Source organism: Charadrius vociferus, unplaced genomic scaffold, assembly GCF_000708025.1.
Source record: "Charadrius vociferus isolate BGI_N301 unplaced genomic scaffold, ASM70802v2 scaffold18, whole genome shotgun sequence".
NCBI classification, from domain to species: Eukaryota; Metazoa; Chordata; class Aves; order Charadriiformes; family Charadriidae; genus Charadrius; species Charadrius vociferus.
In genome coordinates this window covers 137,396-156,361 of record NW_009649565.1, presented here as the reverse complement: position 1 = coordinate 156,361, position 18,966 = coordinate 137,396, and the positions used below count along the sequence as shown (strand labels likewise).

The following is an 18,966-nucleotide window of genomic DNA, read 5'->3' as shown; positions in this document are numbered from 1 at the left end:
GAAGTAGCTATGCGATGAGACTAAGGATCTTTAGACTGAAACTCTGTTTGAATAAAATAAAGAATAGAAACTTGAAACATGACTTTTGCAAATCTGACTGAGCTCATCATGCTTGGACTTGCACCAGAAAATTATAGTGCACTGCAGTCCACTGAGCCCCAAAAGTGCTTTTATTCTCCAGAGTCTGAACAGAAGCCAAGTACTACTTCTGTACTGAGGTTTCAGGATATATTCTTGCAGCCCTGTCAGTCACCTAGTCTTGAGAGCTGATTCTATCTCTGGGAAAAAAAAAGACATATCTACACGTACATAATACTTCAGCAGCGGGATTCTGAAACCATCACTGTTTTTTATGAGAAATATATAGATGGGAAAAATACTAAAACTCCCATGCGTACCTCTGTCTCAGTTTCTCCATCACTTCGAGACATTCTTAGAGAAGTCTCAAGTCTTCCAAAACTTCTAAAATCCACCTACAATCCCTCAATGCACAGCTTCTCTTCTGAACCACACATCCTTCTCAGCTCACCCAACATTCCCTCACCCCAAACCTACATCAACCTTCCTCCTCCACGCTCACAAAAGATACCCCTCTTCCCTTTTCCTGCTCTGCGATTCCCATCAGATTTCTCTTTGTTCATTCCACGAATGTTTTTAAACCCTTCATTTATTATGCCCCTACTGCTGAACTGTTGAAGGAGTTTCTATTAAGCAGTCCTTCCTGAGAGACAGAAATAAACCACTCCAGCTACCTTCTTAGCATACACTCCACTGGCCAGAGTACCAACAAGTGCTCTGTTAAGCACTCTCTACTCTGCGTACTGTAATAGATATTGCCAGTTGCCCCATCAACAGGGACTTATCATGCTAACTCCGTGTCATCAAGCATGATTAATAAATCTTACATTCTTATATCTCCCAAATCATCGCAGTGGGAAAGTTAAGACAAACATTTAGTGCCATGTCTTGGTTCCTAATGAAATGAATGGGAATTTTGCATTAGAGTAAATAGAAATCTCAAGGTTGATTTTCAGTGGCACAACGACACGTCTCCTGTCCTGCTTTTCCAGATTGTTTGACACTGAACTGCTTTTTGGCTTTGGAAACTCTCCAGGTAAACGACAAAAGTATTAGGACTTCTAGGCTACGACATACTCCCTTTTCAGGACTTGCATAAATTAGCGAACGTTAGGAGCAATAACTGCTCGCTTCTCTCCTCATTTTACTCGTGTAAGATACCCGTGAAAATATACAGTCAGAGATTATTCGATTCAACTTCTAGATGTTATATACCAGGACCGTTAAGGCAAATGTTATTTGAAATCACAGAAATCATGTTTCTACTTACCTTGTATCCTTGGTTAATACCGTTAATGAACTGTTGGGGTGGAGGGTTCCAGAGGAACTGGATGGTGGTGGAGTTCACGGCTTCAACTTGCACATTCTGCGGTGGAGCTGTAGGCACTGCTCCCAGTTGGCAGAGAGGGAAACGCAATAAAACGGAGTGGAGGAGGGAAGAGGAGACAAAAGAGAAAAGCGATTCACTGCCACTGACGAGTCACAAAGTAATAACAACCTTGAGAAAAGGATGCACTTCTTGCGAAAGGGTAACCAGCAATGACTTGGAAAGAAGGGTAATTGGGTTAATTTCTCATTCTGTATTGGAGATTCTTTCAAGGGGATGAAATGATTTCTGTAGCTTATTATTCCGAAGATGAGTTTCTCATAAAGACTTGAGACAGAAGCTAGGTAATGATAGGCGAACACATCTCTTTCAATTATCCATGACTGCACAGAGACTGAACGGTTTCAGAAAGAAATTTCTTGAGTCTTTTAATACTGCACAATTCCCCAGATCAGACAAGCAAACATGGAGTTTGCACAATTAAAACTCTAATTGTGAGTTATAATCTGGTGACAGCATCTGTTTATTATTTACTGCTGCTTAAAGAATTAGGACCACTCACAACACATGCAATAAAGATTTTTCTTGGGAACTGGAGATGTTCTCGTTTTGTCTTGATATGATATTCACTCATGTATATTGAATTGATTATATATATTCTGAGCCAATACATCCTCTAATCCACTAGAAGTTGCACAACATTTTATGCCAAGTATTTAATTAGACAGATGTTTTCTCAATACAAAAGAAAGCATGGAACATAAAGGTATACTGCCTTCAAACAACAAGAAATAACATCTAAATATTTTGCCATTTAATATGATGTCTCTTCAAATACCTTCCAAGCAATTTCTTCAACTTACTGCTTTAGGATGTCATTTCTATAGCTCTCAGAGGAAAGAATACTAACAGACAGGTCTATTTTTCTGAAATTACCAAGCTTACAGTAAGTTTAAGAAAACAACTGCTATTTGAGTATTAAAAAAATGGACTAATACCCTTTGATTCCTAGAAAATAAGTTTAATAAAGCTCCAAAAATATTACTATTAACAGCCATGTGCATTTGTATTCTATGAAAGAGGAACTATGTACAGGTGGTTTTGAAGCCTGGAAAGCTTTGTTCCTTCTGCTTCCAAGGGAATATTTCTACCAAAGCCCAGTCACCTATGCTTCTAAAAACCATCCACAATTCCCACTGAGAAATGGTGGTTTGCTCCATACTTTGCAAAAACGGGTTGCAAACTTTTAAAGCTTCAAAGTGCTTTTGGAAGATCAGTCTTTGTATGGAGAAGAAATCCAGACATTAAGTTCAAAAATGTAAAAATGCCCCTTTTTCCACCAAAAGCTATGTTTGTTTGAAAGAGATATAAAGGGGCATTATTCTTAACTGGTGTACAAACTGTAGTGAGACTGCAGCCGACAGAGCTAGGGCAGCGTACGCTTATCAAAGACATCCACAGCCTAGAAATATCAACACAGAAAAATGGAGAAATGCTCAAAGATGTCAGGTTTGAAATGACACAAACATCCACTTCCATGCCATGTCACACTAACACTCCCTGATATCTACCATGGCTTGAAAATTTAGCTCTGCACGCTTTTTTTAACCTTAGAAGCTGCATATTACTCAGAATTGTCTTGCCCTAATTTAAAACCTGATGTCACAATTTATGAACTATGCATAATTATTGAGTTCTAAAACCAGAATTTGTCTGATACTACTCTAAATTTTCATTAGAATCTGGGACCTACTTTCTGCCACGTATCATAATTCCCTGTATGCTTTTGGAAGGTTATAATATTATCATAATGACCTGTAGACATTGTAAAGTTTTTGTGGTTAAGAGATTCACCAAATCATCCTGATATACAATCATATATATTAAAGTCACTCTACAGTCATAATGAGCTGCTATGGCTACATTCCCCTACTAAATGTGTTTTTCTTATTCATGTTCTTTGATGAAACTGTTTATTATGAGAGCCACAAGATGTATTTCAATTTGCTTTTGTGAGCAACACTTTGTACAATTAACTATTAACGTGAATAAGACTTTTTAAAAAAATCTCAGTTCTTACTTTCCTACATATTTGCATATTCAGATATTGTAACTGCCAAAGATTTGTTATTGCAGAAGAAAATTGTATTAGAAGCCTTCGAGTTAGTTTGTTATCAGAAAGTCACCTGGATATTATTGATGGATTAATCTCCTTCTGTCATGAAGGCTAAATCAGCTGAGCATCATCCTCTCCACTCACTCCTCTTCCTTCTGTTGAACCGCTACATTACAACTCTATATGTGCTGGGTTGACTTTTGTACCACAATTATTGTACAGAAAATCTATACGTAACCCATATACTGTCCACTGACAGCCACACTTGAAGAAATACAGAACTTTGGCAGTGGTAGGAAGGGTCTGTTTTTCCCAGAGCATAAGAAACACATACAGGTGACCTGAGAATTAAGGGTACAATCAGTCCCAGCAGGACATTTATCATTTTCCTTTATCATTTTCCTGAAACACGGATTAGCACATACATTGCTGCTTCATTTCTGCGGGCATTATTTTCTTTAGCGGAGGATCCCATGGATGCTGTACAATGAATAGCAAATTTCCAGCAATTTCAATATCACAAGGATTTTATTCTGAAGGTCTGATGAGTCTTTTAGATACAATTCAAAATATTGCAAATTTCTCGAGAGGGGAAAAAACCTGCATCAGCAAGTTCAAGTTTTCATTTGCGGTCCTTAGAGTCCTCAAAAAAGCCCAGGCAAGCACTTTAGGGTAGCTTTACTACAGTTTTAGAAATGTGGATAACCAAACGCATTAGTTATTTCATTTAAAAAGGGAAATATTTTTCTTTCATTAGGAGATAATTTCCTGAAACAAGAATAAACCATCATAGCACAAAAAGTACCTGCTACAAGAAGAAAAATGGTAACAATTATGAACAGAAGACATAAAACCTTCAGAATGTTGGAAATCGTGATTCATATTACAATTCCTCTTTGGACGTCTTTATTGAAAAATCAACATCTGCATCTCAATGAACACATTTAAAAAGTGGAAAGAATGTGGTCCATCTGATATGCATACGCTTAATTATAGTGCAGAAGACATAATATAGTACATTTTTATATTTTTAATCAGTAAAATATTGGCATTGGAATCTCAAATTTACTTCAAAGTGCCAGCATAAAGTTCTCCTTTTATGTCCTGATATTAAAGACTTCCTTGGGTATCTGAATAGTTTTGCATTTAAAAAAAAGAAAAGAGGTTTGACAGAAGCTAACTTAGAATTGACCTTCTGGTCACTTCAAAACTCAAATACTTTTCCAAGATCATGGTTAGGAAATTCATGAAACTGTGACTGTCCACATAAAGGATTTTCTAATTTAGTGGTAGATATCTATCGTCCTTCTACAAGTTTCTTGTTGTTAAGCGGTACAGAAGCTACCAACGTCAAATAGGTGTTTCAGGAGTAATCCCCAAGTATTTGCACGCTCAGTTTTTAAACCTGTTCTTCATCGTGTTCGCAAGTATTCCTAAACCACCTCACAGCGGAGACCCATCTGGGAGTCAGCTCAGAATTGCAGATCAAATTGGTCAGACAAAACCAACTGTTACTTTCTTCCCGATAAAGTTCACGGGGCTGGAAATCTGTTAAGAGCTCAGCCCCCGGGACTGCAAGTTAATGCGCAGCATTCTAAGCAGAAAAGGTCATGGAAGCACTCTAGATAAAAGCCATTAAAAGGGTTTGGCTGATGAGATAATTGAGAGAAGAGAAGGCATTAAGGTTAAGCATGTGTACATGTAATTATTCTGTCTCTAGCTATGTGCAAATAGCATGTAAACCCCGCAGAGATTCTGACAGCCGGACTACTGGTCTTAAATAAAGATCTTCAACAGAGGCTTAGAGAAAAGGCTCCTGCTCCTCCGGAGCTCCTGACCTTTGAGGTGGCAGCTTCCATGTCTCAATAAGGCAGGCTCGGGGAACTGCCGGTTTTTCTCTACGTGAAGGTTTGGTTGTTCCTTTAACACACCGGCTTGAGGTGCAAAGCTGCACGGCCCCGGTGGGAGCCGTGGGGAGGGTCTGCCGCGGAGGTGCACGATTCCTCCTGCGGAGCCTTCTCCCCGAGGCTCCCCGCTGACGCCCTTTGCTGGGCCGTGAACTGCAGCAGCTGCTTAGAAAAAGTGGTCTCTGCGATTCCACAAATGCTGATATTTGAAATTCAGCAGGGTGAGATTTGGCACTAACTGATGAGTTTTGCTCCTTGCAGCTGGGAAATGCCTCTCACAAGGACAAGATTTTACTTCCCTATTGAAGCGCTGGGGGCCAGGGACCTCACCGAGACAACTGCTAATTTCACAGCCTTTGTGAAATCGTTGTTAGAAAAAAAAAGGCAAAGAAAAAAGCAGTAGATGGCATATGACACCTAACAGTGCTAAAACTGAGAGAGAGAAAATCCAAGCACTACAATTCCAGCCTGGTTCTGGACAGGAGCAGCTGGACCCAACATGGCCATGGATGCTTCAAGGTTGTTGGCAGGTTCCCCAAAAGAAGTGAACAAGGACCTTTGAGATGCTTTTGCCAAGAAAGCCTCAGGGAAAACTAAGGGAAAACTCTTTTCACCGAGACAAAATGGAATGTGTGTAGAGGACGCTCCTTTTTCAGAGATTCCTTTCTCAAGACCATTTCCTACAGAAAGTAGGGAGTTTTCAGTTAACTGGGTTTTCTCCAGCTCTTCTGTCTCAGCCCTTACAAACGCCTCTGATTCACCTCCTACAGTCTAGGAAAAAACCACTTTGGCCCTGGTTGAACAGACTCACCTTGCTTTTGTCCTCTCCACACCACCAAGCCTCACTAGGCTGGTGACTCTCCCACTCTTTTATTCAGGAAGGGCCTTTTGCTCAGACTTCCCCGGCCTTTCAAGGTGGCCATGCACAGCACAGAAGGGAAAATAAACCAATATCGAACCATGTGTAGAGACCCACGAGCTTTAGTACATAAGACTGGCTTTTGGGATACGCATCAAAAGAAAGACATAGCACCTAAAGCAGACACAAAAGCTGGTTAATGTCAATACAAGGAGCCTAATGAAAGTTGTAGCGCTCATAAATCTTGCCATGCCTAAATCGGAGGAGCAGTGGGAGTTTTTCATGGAGAGAGAAGTTCAGAAGTATTTGTGCTGGTGAGATAAAAGGGACAGACTGAAAGTAAAGGATGGAAGCTTCTGCTTTCTCAAATCAACCTGCAGGAAAAGGTAAACGTCCAATATTACAGGGCAGGAACATCATCACCGTCCAGAAAGATGTTTATACATCTCACATAGCTACTCTTATCTGAAAAGATATTGGGAAACTTCAGTTTTTCATATGGCAATGAAAAGTCCTGCAGGTCACTGTTTAAATAAGTAAAAATTGCCCTATGCAGAAGTCTGGCACAAATCCCTGTGAAAAGTAACATCAAAGTAAGGAACAGCTGGAGAAACTCTGATGAAGACAGACCTATATATACAGAGCATCAAAGGATTAGGCTGAATATCACTCTGAAAAGACTTTCAAGATTTAGAGACAGTCAACCTGTCTGACCCTAGTGCAAGGATGTTCAGTGCTATGCCAGTAAGTCTTTCTGACATTTTATCTAACTGACATTATGTGCCAGTTTCTCTACAAGTTTCCATCTTTCAGCATCTTGGGAGTCTGGCGACATTCTGGAAGTTGGTGATTTTTGAAGAGCTTTGAGTAGCTGATTAGTTATCAGCGGCTAAAGCAATGCCAGAAGACTAATAAGGGATTAATAGACTAGGTTCTGGTATAAATCCACAGCTTATACGGCCAGTCAATATTCCCTATGACAGAGATGCCAATGGGCTGATCTGCTCCTGCCAATGGGTTGATCTGCTCACAGTGTTCATTTCCTGCCAGGCTTTGACTGCACAGCAGACTTGATTAATATGAGGTATTTCAGGTATTTTTCATCTGCAGACAGACAGGTTCTTGCCAGCATAGCTCACATCATTTAATGCATGTCAGAATAGAGGCGGCGGTGGTGGTAGTAGGAGAGGGGGATGGATGGGAGTGTGTGTCTTTGACATTTATCTCCGCTCGTATTAAAATCAGAATATGATTTACAAGGCAGTTTTACACATGGAGTTTTCTTACTCCTGCTGGTTTGGTTTAGGAAGGACGTTCCAGAGCAAGAAACAGCCACTGCCTTTTCCCGTTGTTTCCCAACTAGAAGAAAGACAAAGGAGCCGAGTTTCGGACAGTAGTGCACTACATACGGAGACCTGATATGCAGTTTCAAACGATACTGACACCCCTCAGCCTCCCTTTGCAACTGCAAATGTAAAAAGCCTTCAAACTCTTTTTAGAACAGACCGTACGCCTTTGGTGATGTGCACAGAAACCCAGCAAGGCATTCTTCAGGAGATGGCACTGTCCGTGAAGCAGTTATTTACTGCTATGAAATAAATAGGAAATATCCAAACTCTTCTATGTCTACCCACTGCCGAGCTTTTAAGAACTCCATGAAGACAAACAGGCCATTGCAGGTTGTCCTGCAGTCTAAACACTTGCTGATTAATATGAATGCAGGACTGACTACGCTTAATTTATAACAGAGGATTTATATCTTTATAAATGACAACAGACAGCCAATCAATAAAGGATGATAATAACAACACATAATATCAAGGGAAATTAGAGTCAATTGCAGGGTTTAAGAAACAGAGTGCAAAGTCCAAACCTGAGTCTTAATAGATGGAGGGTTAAGGTGCTATGATGGCTTAAGATGTGCAAATAAACAAAGTAATGAATTACAAGCATATTCACAAAATAGATTAAAATTCCATGTGCAAACGAATTCTCAGCAGAGATCTCGTCTTTAGTGGGATACAAAACATTAATCCTGGCTGCAAGGAGAAGACTTTAAGAAAAACATTTCAAGGTCTGCTATAAATACTCCTAGAAAGAGGCTGAGTGTGTCTGAGACTTCCCATGCCCTAAGACGAAATATGGATAGCCTCCTTCTTTAATTGTTGTGGTTAATTAGTGTTGCATATGAATAATCTTTTCTTAAAGATCTCCCTACACCTGAAACTCTATGTAATCATGTTATAATGTACTCCTAGTAACAATTAACAAACAACTACATATTCTTCACTGATTGTAAATTAACTGATGTACTGTAAAACTGCAAGTTTTTAAAACAGTTTAATTGTTTATGACTAATGAAGTAGAGGCCATGTACTGTCCAGCGCTCAGAATCCAGCACAATCCTGCAATTATGGGAATATATGAAAGCTTTAAGGGCCTGGTACTTAATTATCCTATGGATTTTTATACTAATCTAGAGGTGTAAACATGCCTTACACTGGTTGTAAAAAGTAATTACATATCCTTTTGTTGATGTAATTTATACTTTTTTTAAAGCACTTACCAGAAAGGTATGGAGGAGCTGTAGCATAAAAATCAGGGCTTTAAAGATCATTTTATTTTCCTCTTCGCACCATTCCTGAAATGCTACAAAACCCTCTTTCTCCACAGGCTGTATTTCTCTCCCTACAGCTCCTTTACAATTTATTCCATATTTCTAAAACAAGGAGTTCAGCGATTATCAGCACTAATGCAGCTGGTTTACTCCGCTTTTGTCTCCTACGCTGCATATGTGGCATATCGCATCTCTTGACCACGATAAACCCAATTCCCCGCCGTGCTCTCTCTGGCTCTCCCGGCAGAGTCACCTCAGCCCCTGACTGTCGCACGTTCTCTAAATTCATTCCACGGGACCACAGCTCTCCTCAGCATTTCTATTTATTTCTTATGCTGGGCCTGACTCTGACCTGCGAATGTGGTAACATGTCATCACCAGGGTCAACAAAAATAGATAATTTTTGAATTCCCTCACAGCTCTTTCTACAACAGAGATAGCAGCAGCGTCTCATCTTGTCTCTACTCAGGTATTTGAAGTTTGGAGGTGTTTCCTACCCCAAGCTGTCTCTCAAATTTGACTGAACTGACCATTCATTTTACAAGTTGTTAGGTGGGGATACCAGAGAGTGCACCTCCTCCTTAGGAAACTGTGCTAGAAACTGTAACTATAAAGGATGTATCGGTCCGATTTCTCACCTCCCTGTAAAGTGTACTCTGTCACAGGTCTGCTGAACGCTCCCAGCCCAGCTCCGTTGTAAGACGCCACCTGGATTTCATACTGGGTCCAAATGATCAGGTCTTTCACTAAGCAGTAGTTAATTTCGGCACTGGTGATGTTCTTATACTGGTATTCTCCAGGGAGGCCGGCCAGGCGATACCTACCATATGGGAAGAAAAATGTGCTGGTTAATTAGACGGTATCAATTATAGCAAATACCCTGACTAACAAAATAGCTTGATTTGTGAAGAGGCAATATGCAAACTTTTACAGCAGAATTATACAAAGAACAACGAAAAATAACAGAAACAACAGACCAACTCCCGATAAGACCGTATCATGTTTGACTGCTATAGTATTTATAATCTGATCTCACTGAGATTACATGCTCAGGGCTAAACAAAACGGGTATTTTATCCATTTTTATGGTTGCAGAAAAATTACAGCTTTTTAAATGTGGCTTGTCTAGTAAAAGCTGTGATTTAGTAGAAAAAAGAGCCCAGATGTGATTTTTATCAGGGTGCTGCTGTAAATCAGCTTGAGAAATGCTTTTTTCCTTCTCCTCAGAAATCTGAAAAGGAAGACCTCAGAGGGCTCTGACCTTCTGGAGTCTCAGGCACTGCCATCTCTGGCTTCCACCAGGACTGACTTCACAGCATGATTAAAATAAGGATGGAATATATTTGAGACTTAAGGACTGGTTAAGCACTGGAAATCCAGGAGAAGGGCTGTGCCAAATACATGAGTGGCAAACATCCTGACAAACTTTCTGCGGAGACATGGGATGCTGAATCACTGAATGTATTTTCTCATATAAAAACTTCATTGCAGAATAAAGAGCCCCTTTGATGTGCCTCTTTAGGCCAAAAAGCTGCGGAGATGAACTAAACTATATAGAAAACAAACAAACCTTGCAAATCTGTGAATGTGAATAATACTGTTTGTTTTCCTCGCTTTAGGAAAATGGTACTATGGATGCTTACAATATGCTAATTCACAAAATATCAGAAAAACAGAGACCAGGTAAGGGGCACAAGGCGTTGCTATTCCATTAAAAAGACAAATATGGAAACATTTGTATTTTTATTCACCACACAGCTTTTATGCCCTCTTATTCATCTTCTGCTTCACAGTAATCGCCAAATGCTTATTGACACAGAACAATTTCATTGACATCTTACAGTCTGATTTTAAATTCATCTAAGTTAAATTGATGCCATTTCCACGACTAGACACCTTCGTGTATTTCAGCCACAGGTTTTGTTCTAAAGTCTTCTTATAAAGAGATCAGTTCTTAATCACTGACAACCCCTCTATTTTCTGCTGAGGAGCTGCTTGCCTGACCATATTTTGGCATACTTAATATTTGCAATGCTACACTGGTGTGATTCCATTTGTGAAATACAAACGGAAATAAAGAACTATCAGCCCTCAGCTGAGTTTACTGAATGTCTTGATCTTTTTCTACTTTTTTCTTTCTTCTGCCTCCTGTGAAGGCTGTATACTTCCTGGCAAAGTCAACTCTTTGTGCAGCAATGGTTTGTCTCGCACCTAGCAGACAAGGTGTAGAGTGCTCCTGTGATTTAATCTATTATGCTGTTAGCATGGCAGTCCTCTAAATGCAATAGTGCCAGCGAGAAAAAGGGCAGAGGAAGGAGGCCAGTTCAGAAATGTCATGTCTTCATGATTTTTCTCACCGTGGACTTTGATGTATACTCCATATGACTTGTGCAGTGCACCTTCACTTTTAAAGATCAGGTGTTTCGTCGATTTAGCGTCTTGCATGTCTTCAGCATTGGGTCTCTGGGATGCATGCGCGTTTTCATCTTTTTATACCCTGATTCTACAGAAATCAGTGCAGGAAGACTTTTCTTCAGCGCACATTGCTATGACCACACAATTTAACTTGGAAGAACAGCCTGGTTTATTACTTGGGACAGTTGTGCTTTTATATGATCAACTTAAATTCCAGTTGAATAAATTGTTTCTCTGCTCTGTAGTCAAGACAAAGCATGTAGACATCAAAAATGTTCACAGATTGAGTGTAATGAATGCGATCACTCTCTATTAAAACGGAAAGAAACGTTACAGCGAGGACAGGGATCAATTATGCTAGTAGCTGTTGTAGAAAATACTTAAGCTAAACATTATTGAAAATGCTATATGGAGAAAACAGACCAGATTGCCAGAAGTAGGAGGCTATGGGATTGCTTTCTCAAAGGACTTAATGGTGAGACTGGGTACGACTCACCGGGAACAGCTAAGGAATTAATCCTATCATTGAGCAGACCATTGGAAGGGAAGGACTGTGCAAACAACAGTCGTACCCTGTGCAAATAGGCCCCCAAGTCTCATGATAAGATTCTAGCTCCAGACAGAATTTAAAGGACCTTTTCACACCCATCAGTGATGACCGGCACAGCTTTCAAACTGAGCCCAGCTCGTAAGACCGCAGGCGCTTGCGCGAGGGGCTCACCGCCGGAATAGGCTCGGGGCAGGTGACGGGGAGATTACCGGACTTCAGCTCTGCCTGCAGAGAGAAGCAACTTTCCAGCACTGTTTTGGGAGCTCACCAACACTCTTAACATCACAAAACCATTTCCATCCACGCCAGCAAAAGCAGGAGCACAGCATGAACAGGACGTTGGCATTTAAACTGCAGTGTTCGGTTATCTTGCAGCAGGTCTGGAGGACACTGTATTAAAAACACCTCCAGTAGGCTGTAACCATCGCTTGGAAATGTGTCAGCGGTGGCGCAGTGCTTGGGAGTTTCCCCCAAAACTTCTGATTTAGGTCATGCCTCCCTCACTGATGGTGTGGCCCCAGCTGGCTCCTAGCACGGGTGCCAAAGGAGCGAGGAAGCTGTAGTTGAATTGGGTAGCAGTGAATAACCGAGTCCCAAAAAATTACAAAAGGGAAATGCTCTGCAAAGACTCTCAGTGGGGCAACACCCTTTCCAACACAATCCCGTGTAAGCAGAAAGACCGGATGTATTCAGGATTCGCAGTTACCTGCCCGAATCAGTTTCTCATTAATACGTACAGACGGGGCTGAAAGAATCTTACTCAACTGACTGATTTTCCAAACCACGTCAGGGTCTGCCATAACGCATCTGACCTGTCACTCCCTCTCCCTGTTTTGTTTGGCACAAAGTTTATTGATTCTATTCTTGCTCTTCCGTAGTGTAGGAGCCCTGTTGTGTCTTTGATAAATTTAATTAACCTTTCTAGAGGAAGCTGAGATTTTAATAAGCAAATATACATCTGCAAGGCATAGGCTGCACTGTACCACCTTCCCATGTGAACGCCGTTAGGACTTGGTGCTTCGCTTCGCTTTGAAAATGGCAAAAATCCATCTGCATGTTGAGAGACCCCACAGGGAACAAGTCCACTGAGGCAGCCCCGTTCGGAGCAGCTAACAGAGACCCCGGCTCGCTGGCTCTCCAGTACGGACAGGCCAGAATTAAAGTGCCTGCACTTGGGGCCACCGGAACCAAGGCGTTTCCTCATCTGTAATAACCCAGGGCAGCCACAGCATTTGTAAATTACAAATAATATATTTAATGAAATCAGAAATAGTTTTTAATACACTTTTAAGTCACACATTCTGAATTCCCTCATGCACAGACGGATCTATCTCCAGACTTTCCAGGTTAGGAAACTCCTTACCTCAGGATGTACCCGTGAAGAACTCCGTTATGTTCGCTCTCAGGAGGAGGTTGCCACTGGACCATGATAGACTGATTGGTGCGCCCACTGGCCACTATGTTTTTAGGTGGGGCACTGGGGGGCTCCTCAGGTAGCATCAACCTAAGTCCAAAAGAATGTGATGGAGACGGGTGTTGAAATAAATGATAGATAACATTTCTATTTCATGTATCCACTCTGTGTGAACCAGTTTCGTTTATCAAAGTCTGACGACTAGAAAGAAATATAACGCTGATCAAACTGCTGAAGACATGCATGAAATAGTTACAACAAATCAACATAATAGGAAATCAGTTAAGCAAGCAACAAGACAGACAGCTGAGGTAACCTTATTCTCTCTGAATCACCCAGGCTGCTACAAGTCTTTAAAAAGATTACAAGCCTGAATGAGTTAGAGCTCAGGTCCAGTGTCTGTGACTCCTTCCAAATTGTTTCTTTCAGCTCTTTCAATATTTTTCATATCAAACTCCTACATTTTGAAAAAGCCATTTAGAGTTCAGCTGTTCTGCAATTCAAGCTCACAGCAAGCTTTGGTTCACAGAAGAAGGGGATGCATTTGAAACTAAATTTGATGAAGCCATCCTTCTATGTCGCATCTGGGTGAATTCCAGAAGTGACATTGCAAGAGTTGGGCGAATGCCGTGCTCCTTCCCGGGCTCACTGCTGCGGCTTAGCGCAAAAGCAAAAAAATATTTCCAAAATTCTGCTCAACTGATACTCTGGAAATATGAGGGCACCTCTCCCATCGCGGGCTGATTTCCTGCATCGCCTAATTGCCATTATCACCAATTACTGACAGCTGCAGAGCATTCTCCAGAGGCCCGGATAATGCAAACTGCTCCGCTCCCCAATTATTGGGCAAAAGATAACTTTATTTTATTCTTTCACAAACACTCAGCACTTTTTTTCCTCCCAATAATTCTAGGTGATTGTACCCTTAGTACACAGGTATTTATTTCTACTGTACCTGCTGGTCTCAGAGCTGTACTGGCCCTTTCCCACCTGGTTAACTGCACACACTCTGAACTGGTATGTTCGGGCTGGAGTTAGTCCGCTCACAGTGACACCGGTCATCTTTGGGTCAAGATTGGATAGGTGAACCTTCCAGGGAGAATCTGTTGGAATAATTTACATGTGAAAAAAGATGAAAGCGCTTGTTAAAAGCCCTGCAGAAGTGAGAAAACGCCTCTGACTGCTCAGAGCTCTTTGTGCTTGTTTTCCTCAGAGGAACTTTGGGAAGAAGTTTCTTTTGAGCAGAAGAAACCTTCCTGTCAGCCCACACGGTTATGCAGATTGCGCATTTGTCTACTGGAAAGTGATGCTGCACATGTCACGGCATAATAAATAAAAACTATATTCATTAACATTTTAATAAAAGAGGAAACAAGCATGATAAAGACAGATGGGCTGTGTATTTCACAACCCATCTGTTTGGCAGGCCATTACACCACCACACCCCTGAGCGGCTCCGGTGGAAGGACCGTAATGAAATTCAGAGGCGGTTTGGAATATCTTCCTACCCAGCTTGCGAGCAGGTGTAGAAGCGTGACTCTCTCTGCCAAATCAGCCCTTTGCTGCAAGACCTGAGAAAGCTTCTGCTGCGGATTCTACACGTCTGCAAATTTGTTCTCGAGATAGTATATGGCATTCGGTCTAATCATTTCCTAGGAAGATTCCCCGGTATAAACAGCTCTGGCAGCGCTATAAAACCCTCCTTGTCAGTTCCCATACTTGACATACCGAGCTCCTCTGGTGCCCAAATTACATTTTCAAGTTTTCAAAGAGGTCAGAAATGAAATGTGTTGAAAATTAAATATCCCGATTTCTTTTCTTCATAGCCTGGTGTCACATATTCTCCCCAAAGTCATGACTGAGATAGTCAGGGAGAGGTGACATTTGGTCTGTGTTGCAACAGTACAGCAATGGAATCAGCCAATTTAAAGATTTGTTCAGTTTTTAAATAATACCAGCTGTTTTCATGCTCCCTGCTCAAAATCCCTAACACTTCTGGAAATTGCTGAGGAGCTAGCTGTAGATTTTGGCAACGTATCTGTGCATGTTGCTCATCAGAAGTGCACTGAAGCTCCTGGCAGGTCACCTAGACGTCTGCCCGAAAATGAAGATGAGATGTCCCAAATGTGGAAGGCTGCTAAACTTCACACCGAGATGTAAACCACTAATTTAGTGCTTCTCTGGCAGATTCCTTAGCAAGTTTAAGTCCTCTGGGGCATGATGCCAGTTGGGCTATAAACACTGCATCTTCAAATTACTCAAAATATATTTATTCCAGTAATGACTTTCCGAGAACAAAGTCTTTTTTAACAGGAAAACTGACACAGCAGAATACTGGGAATGCTGGAGAGGGACATTTGCACAGCTGTCAAGTTCCATCCATGCCAGTTTTTGATGATTTATCAACAGTCACTTTGGCTGCAAGATCTTGATGGCAATTCATATTAGCTGAACGTTGAGCTTCTTTTAGACAGACCTTAGAGGAAGCACACCTCTGCTACTAGAAGAGCATCGGTTGGGAAGTTTTTGCACCCTAGTTCCTTCTGAATTTTATCAAGCTTCTCTTGAGACTTCACAAACAACTGTTCACCTTGTCACAGCCGGAGTGCGCGGTAACAAATCAAGGTAAGTCGACGTTAAGGTATGGCTGACTTAGTACATTGCCTGAAGCAGCTTCCAGAGGAAAATGGACGAGCAGACACCAACAAGAGAGTGAAATACCCTTGTATGAGCTTCTTGGGTAGTGGTCCATTTCCTAGAGCATTTCATTTGTTTACTGCTAGTGTAAACACCACCTGAGAGTGCGTAACCCAAGCAGCTCAATGTAGTGAGCGGTTTGATTCAACAACAGGGCCTATTAATCTCTTCAGCACCTTGGGGCTTTGCTCTGTTTATATGCTGCATCTGTAGAATACTTTATTTATTCTTTTTCCTCTCCTGGTGGAAGATAAAAGATCTGGCAGGAAGAGAGATTAAACTGAAAACTAATATAAACGAAGCCTATTCATCTCCTGGGCACTCTGCTTCGTAAAGGAAAGTGGTTTGGGGAGGATTTGCTCGCTCACGGAGCAGTGGATACAGTGAGTGTGCAGAGTATCTTTAAAATTTAAATGTCAAGTCTTTTTTTTGACAATCAATAAACCAAACATTTCGAAAGGCTGTTCTCCCTCCTCAAACACACACCAAAACCCAGAATTGTACAGAAGCTTGTTTTACTGTAGAGAAGAGCAACTCTGACATCGGAAACGTGCCATAAAATTTGCAACACCGGCTCTCTTCTCCGCCAGGGATGACTGTCACCCGCCTGTCCCAGGAAGCCTGGAGAAGCTCCATGGTGACAAAAGACTTGCCAGGTCAAACTATTAAATAAGCCTCTGTTGGACTGAACAGACTGCGCTAATCCTTCATTTAACTTAAGCTGCCCAGAATGTACTCTGGGCTTTGCTTGCTCTTCCACTGTAATTGCCACGGTCTGGAAAAACTTCCATGTTTAGCTGTCTTAAGGATATTGGGTATTTGGAATTAACTCTGATTGTCTCTCCAAGTGAATGTATTGGAAACGAAGAATCTCACAGGCCACACTCTAGTTTACAATGTGCTTTTGGGGGTTTTAGAAATGACTTTTGATCTGTCAAGAATTTTTGGATGCAATTCTGATATGTTTAATAACACTGGTTACACACCAAGAAGCATTTCTTCTATATTTCCCTATCTACCTCACAATTCATGCCTTAAATGTAAATTCCTCATAAATCATTTCTAATTTGATATTGCAGATTAGATCCACTGCAGAAAGCTGGTTTTTGCAGGTTTGGAGTACATCTCCATCTCCTTCCATCTCCAGGGGGTTTTGCATAGACGGTAGTATTGGAATTTGCTGTACTGCTGGAGTTTACTGAATTCATCTTTCAAATCTTCATGACAATATGACATTGCAGAAAGCTGAATAAAAATTAAATGGTTCATCTGTTGTTTGGTAGGACTTCAACAAGGTCTACGAATGGCCTGAGAAAAAAGTGTCTTTTAATACTATCATATATAGATCTGAGTCACAGTCGTAACCAACAACATAGTTTTACTGTGATTTTTGTTAAGATTTATCAATGAGTTCAATTTTTATCATTTGAATATTCCTACCAAACTCAGTATGACAATTCATAGGCTTTAAGTTAAGCATGTATAGATGCTTTTCACGGGAGCCTTTATTACCTCCTCATTGGCACAACATGACGAATCTGAGTTATATCATTACATCACACAGCACAGATATCCCAGAATACAATAAAACAAAAATGGGCTTTTATCTTAATTGTAGTCAGCAGAATTCTTTAAGTATCAATTTATTTCTTCAGGTAAAAGACTATTCAGAACAATTTTTGATTAATCTCTGAGATCTAAACCTCTTTGGAACAAAACAAGCATATATCCCCTTCTAACTCCATGTAGAGAGTTCATTGGAATTCCTAGGTATATCGCAACAGTGTCTAAGCAGGTCACGAAACATCCAAAAATTATATTAGTGCAAATGACAGCAACGCATGGTACTATTTATTTGAAAAACCTATTTCAAATGAAGGTTCACATTCCTGGCTCTGTGTGGGCAGGAATACTTAATGACTGTGTTTCCCTGGAACTGTGTTTTTCAAATTAGATTATAAATTTGCCCCCAAATGTTTAAGGCCATATGTCTCAAGTCACCCACAGACATGGTCTACTGTGAATACTTGTAATTTGAGAATTATTGCATTGTGCCAAACACATTCATTTTAAAAATTAGGTGACTTGGTGACTGGAGTCGTTCATATTTCCAGCAATTTATGTGCACGGTCTGCCACTGTTTTTTCCTCTAATTAAAATAAGATTTTTATATCTCTTTACTGAATTGATATTAATGAAAAGGAGATCTAATCCATGCCAGGTGGAGTGACACGCCTCTCTCTAATGCAGCTAGTAATTAGTCCCCTGAAATCTACACTCGTTATTTTGAACGCTCTTCAGCTATTTCTCTGAAACAGATACTGTTATTATCCATTCATGTATGGTACGTGCTTCAAAACGTACAATGGATACTAAAGCTATTAGAAAATTATTCAAAGCAAAACACCTAAAAAAATCAACAAAACCAGGCTGTGTTTTGGCACCTGTAACTGCAAAGCAAAGCCCATGTACTAAAACTCCACAGAACCAAGAACAAAGTCTCTTGCGCAGTTTGCTAACTGGAAAATAAATGACAATTCTGATGTCGCTCCCTAACCTTTACATGTAGGAAAGCAAACGGGGATGAGGATGTTAAGCATATTGCACTGCTGCTGACAGCAGAAGAGCTACGGACGCAAGCGGATGAGCCGAGGGAGGGCGTACGCTGACTCCTCGGCAGTTGCTCTTTCTGCAGCACAAACGGGACCGACAGAAAACCTGAAAGGGAATTTTCTTTGAAAAGCAAAGAGAGATTCTGCACAGCCACATCAGACAAAACTATACCCACACAGGATCAAATGTCAGCTTCATTCAGGAACGGCACTTGGGATGGGGGGGAACAAAGGAGAGATGGTGTTTTCCAAAGGAGTAGGAGGTTTGTAGAAACGAAGTATTAACCACACACTACTAAGATCCACATAACTCTAAAAAACAAATGCTTCAAGAAATTAAAAACAACAAAACACGACAGTGACAATACGCAGAC

General features: G+C 40.9%; 1 protein-coding gene across 1 annotated transcript in view; it reads right to left on the bottom strand.

Annotated features, from left to right (window-relative positions):
* The window catches only part of SDK1 (sidekick cell adhesion molecule 1), a gene marked incomplete at its 5' end in the record, with an annotated part of 212,530 nt that overhangs the window by 103,781 nt on the left and 89,783 nt on the right, over nt 1-18,966 (bottom strand). Inside the window, 4 exons of the mRNA XM_009890061.1 lie at nt 1,349-1,464; nt 9,543-9,724; nt 13,233-13,373; nt 14,239-14,386. Coding sequence (XP_009888363.1) covers nt 1,349-1,464; nt 9,543-9,724; nt 13,233-13,373; nt 14,239-14,386 — 587 coding nt within the window. The remainder of the gene's footprint in view (nt 1-1,348; nt 1,465-9,542; nt 9,725-13,232; nt 13,374-14,238; nt 14,387-18,966) is intronic.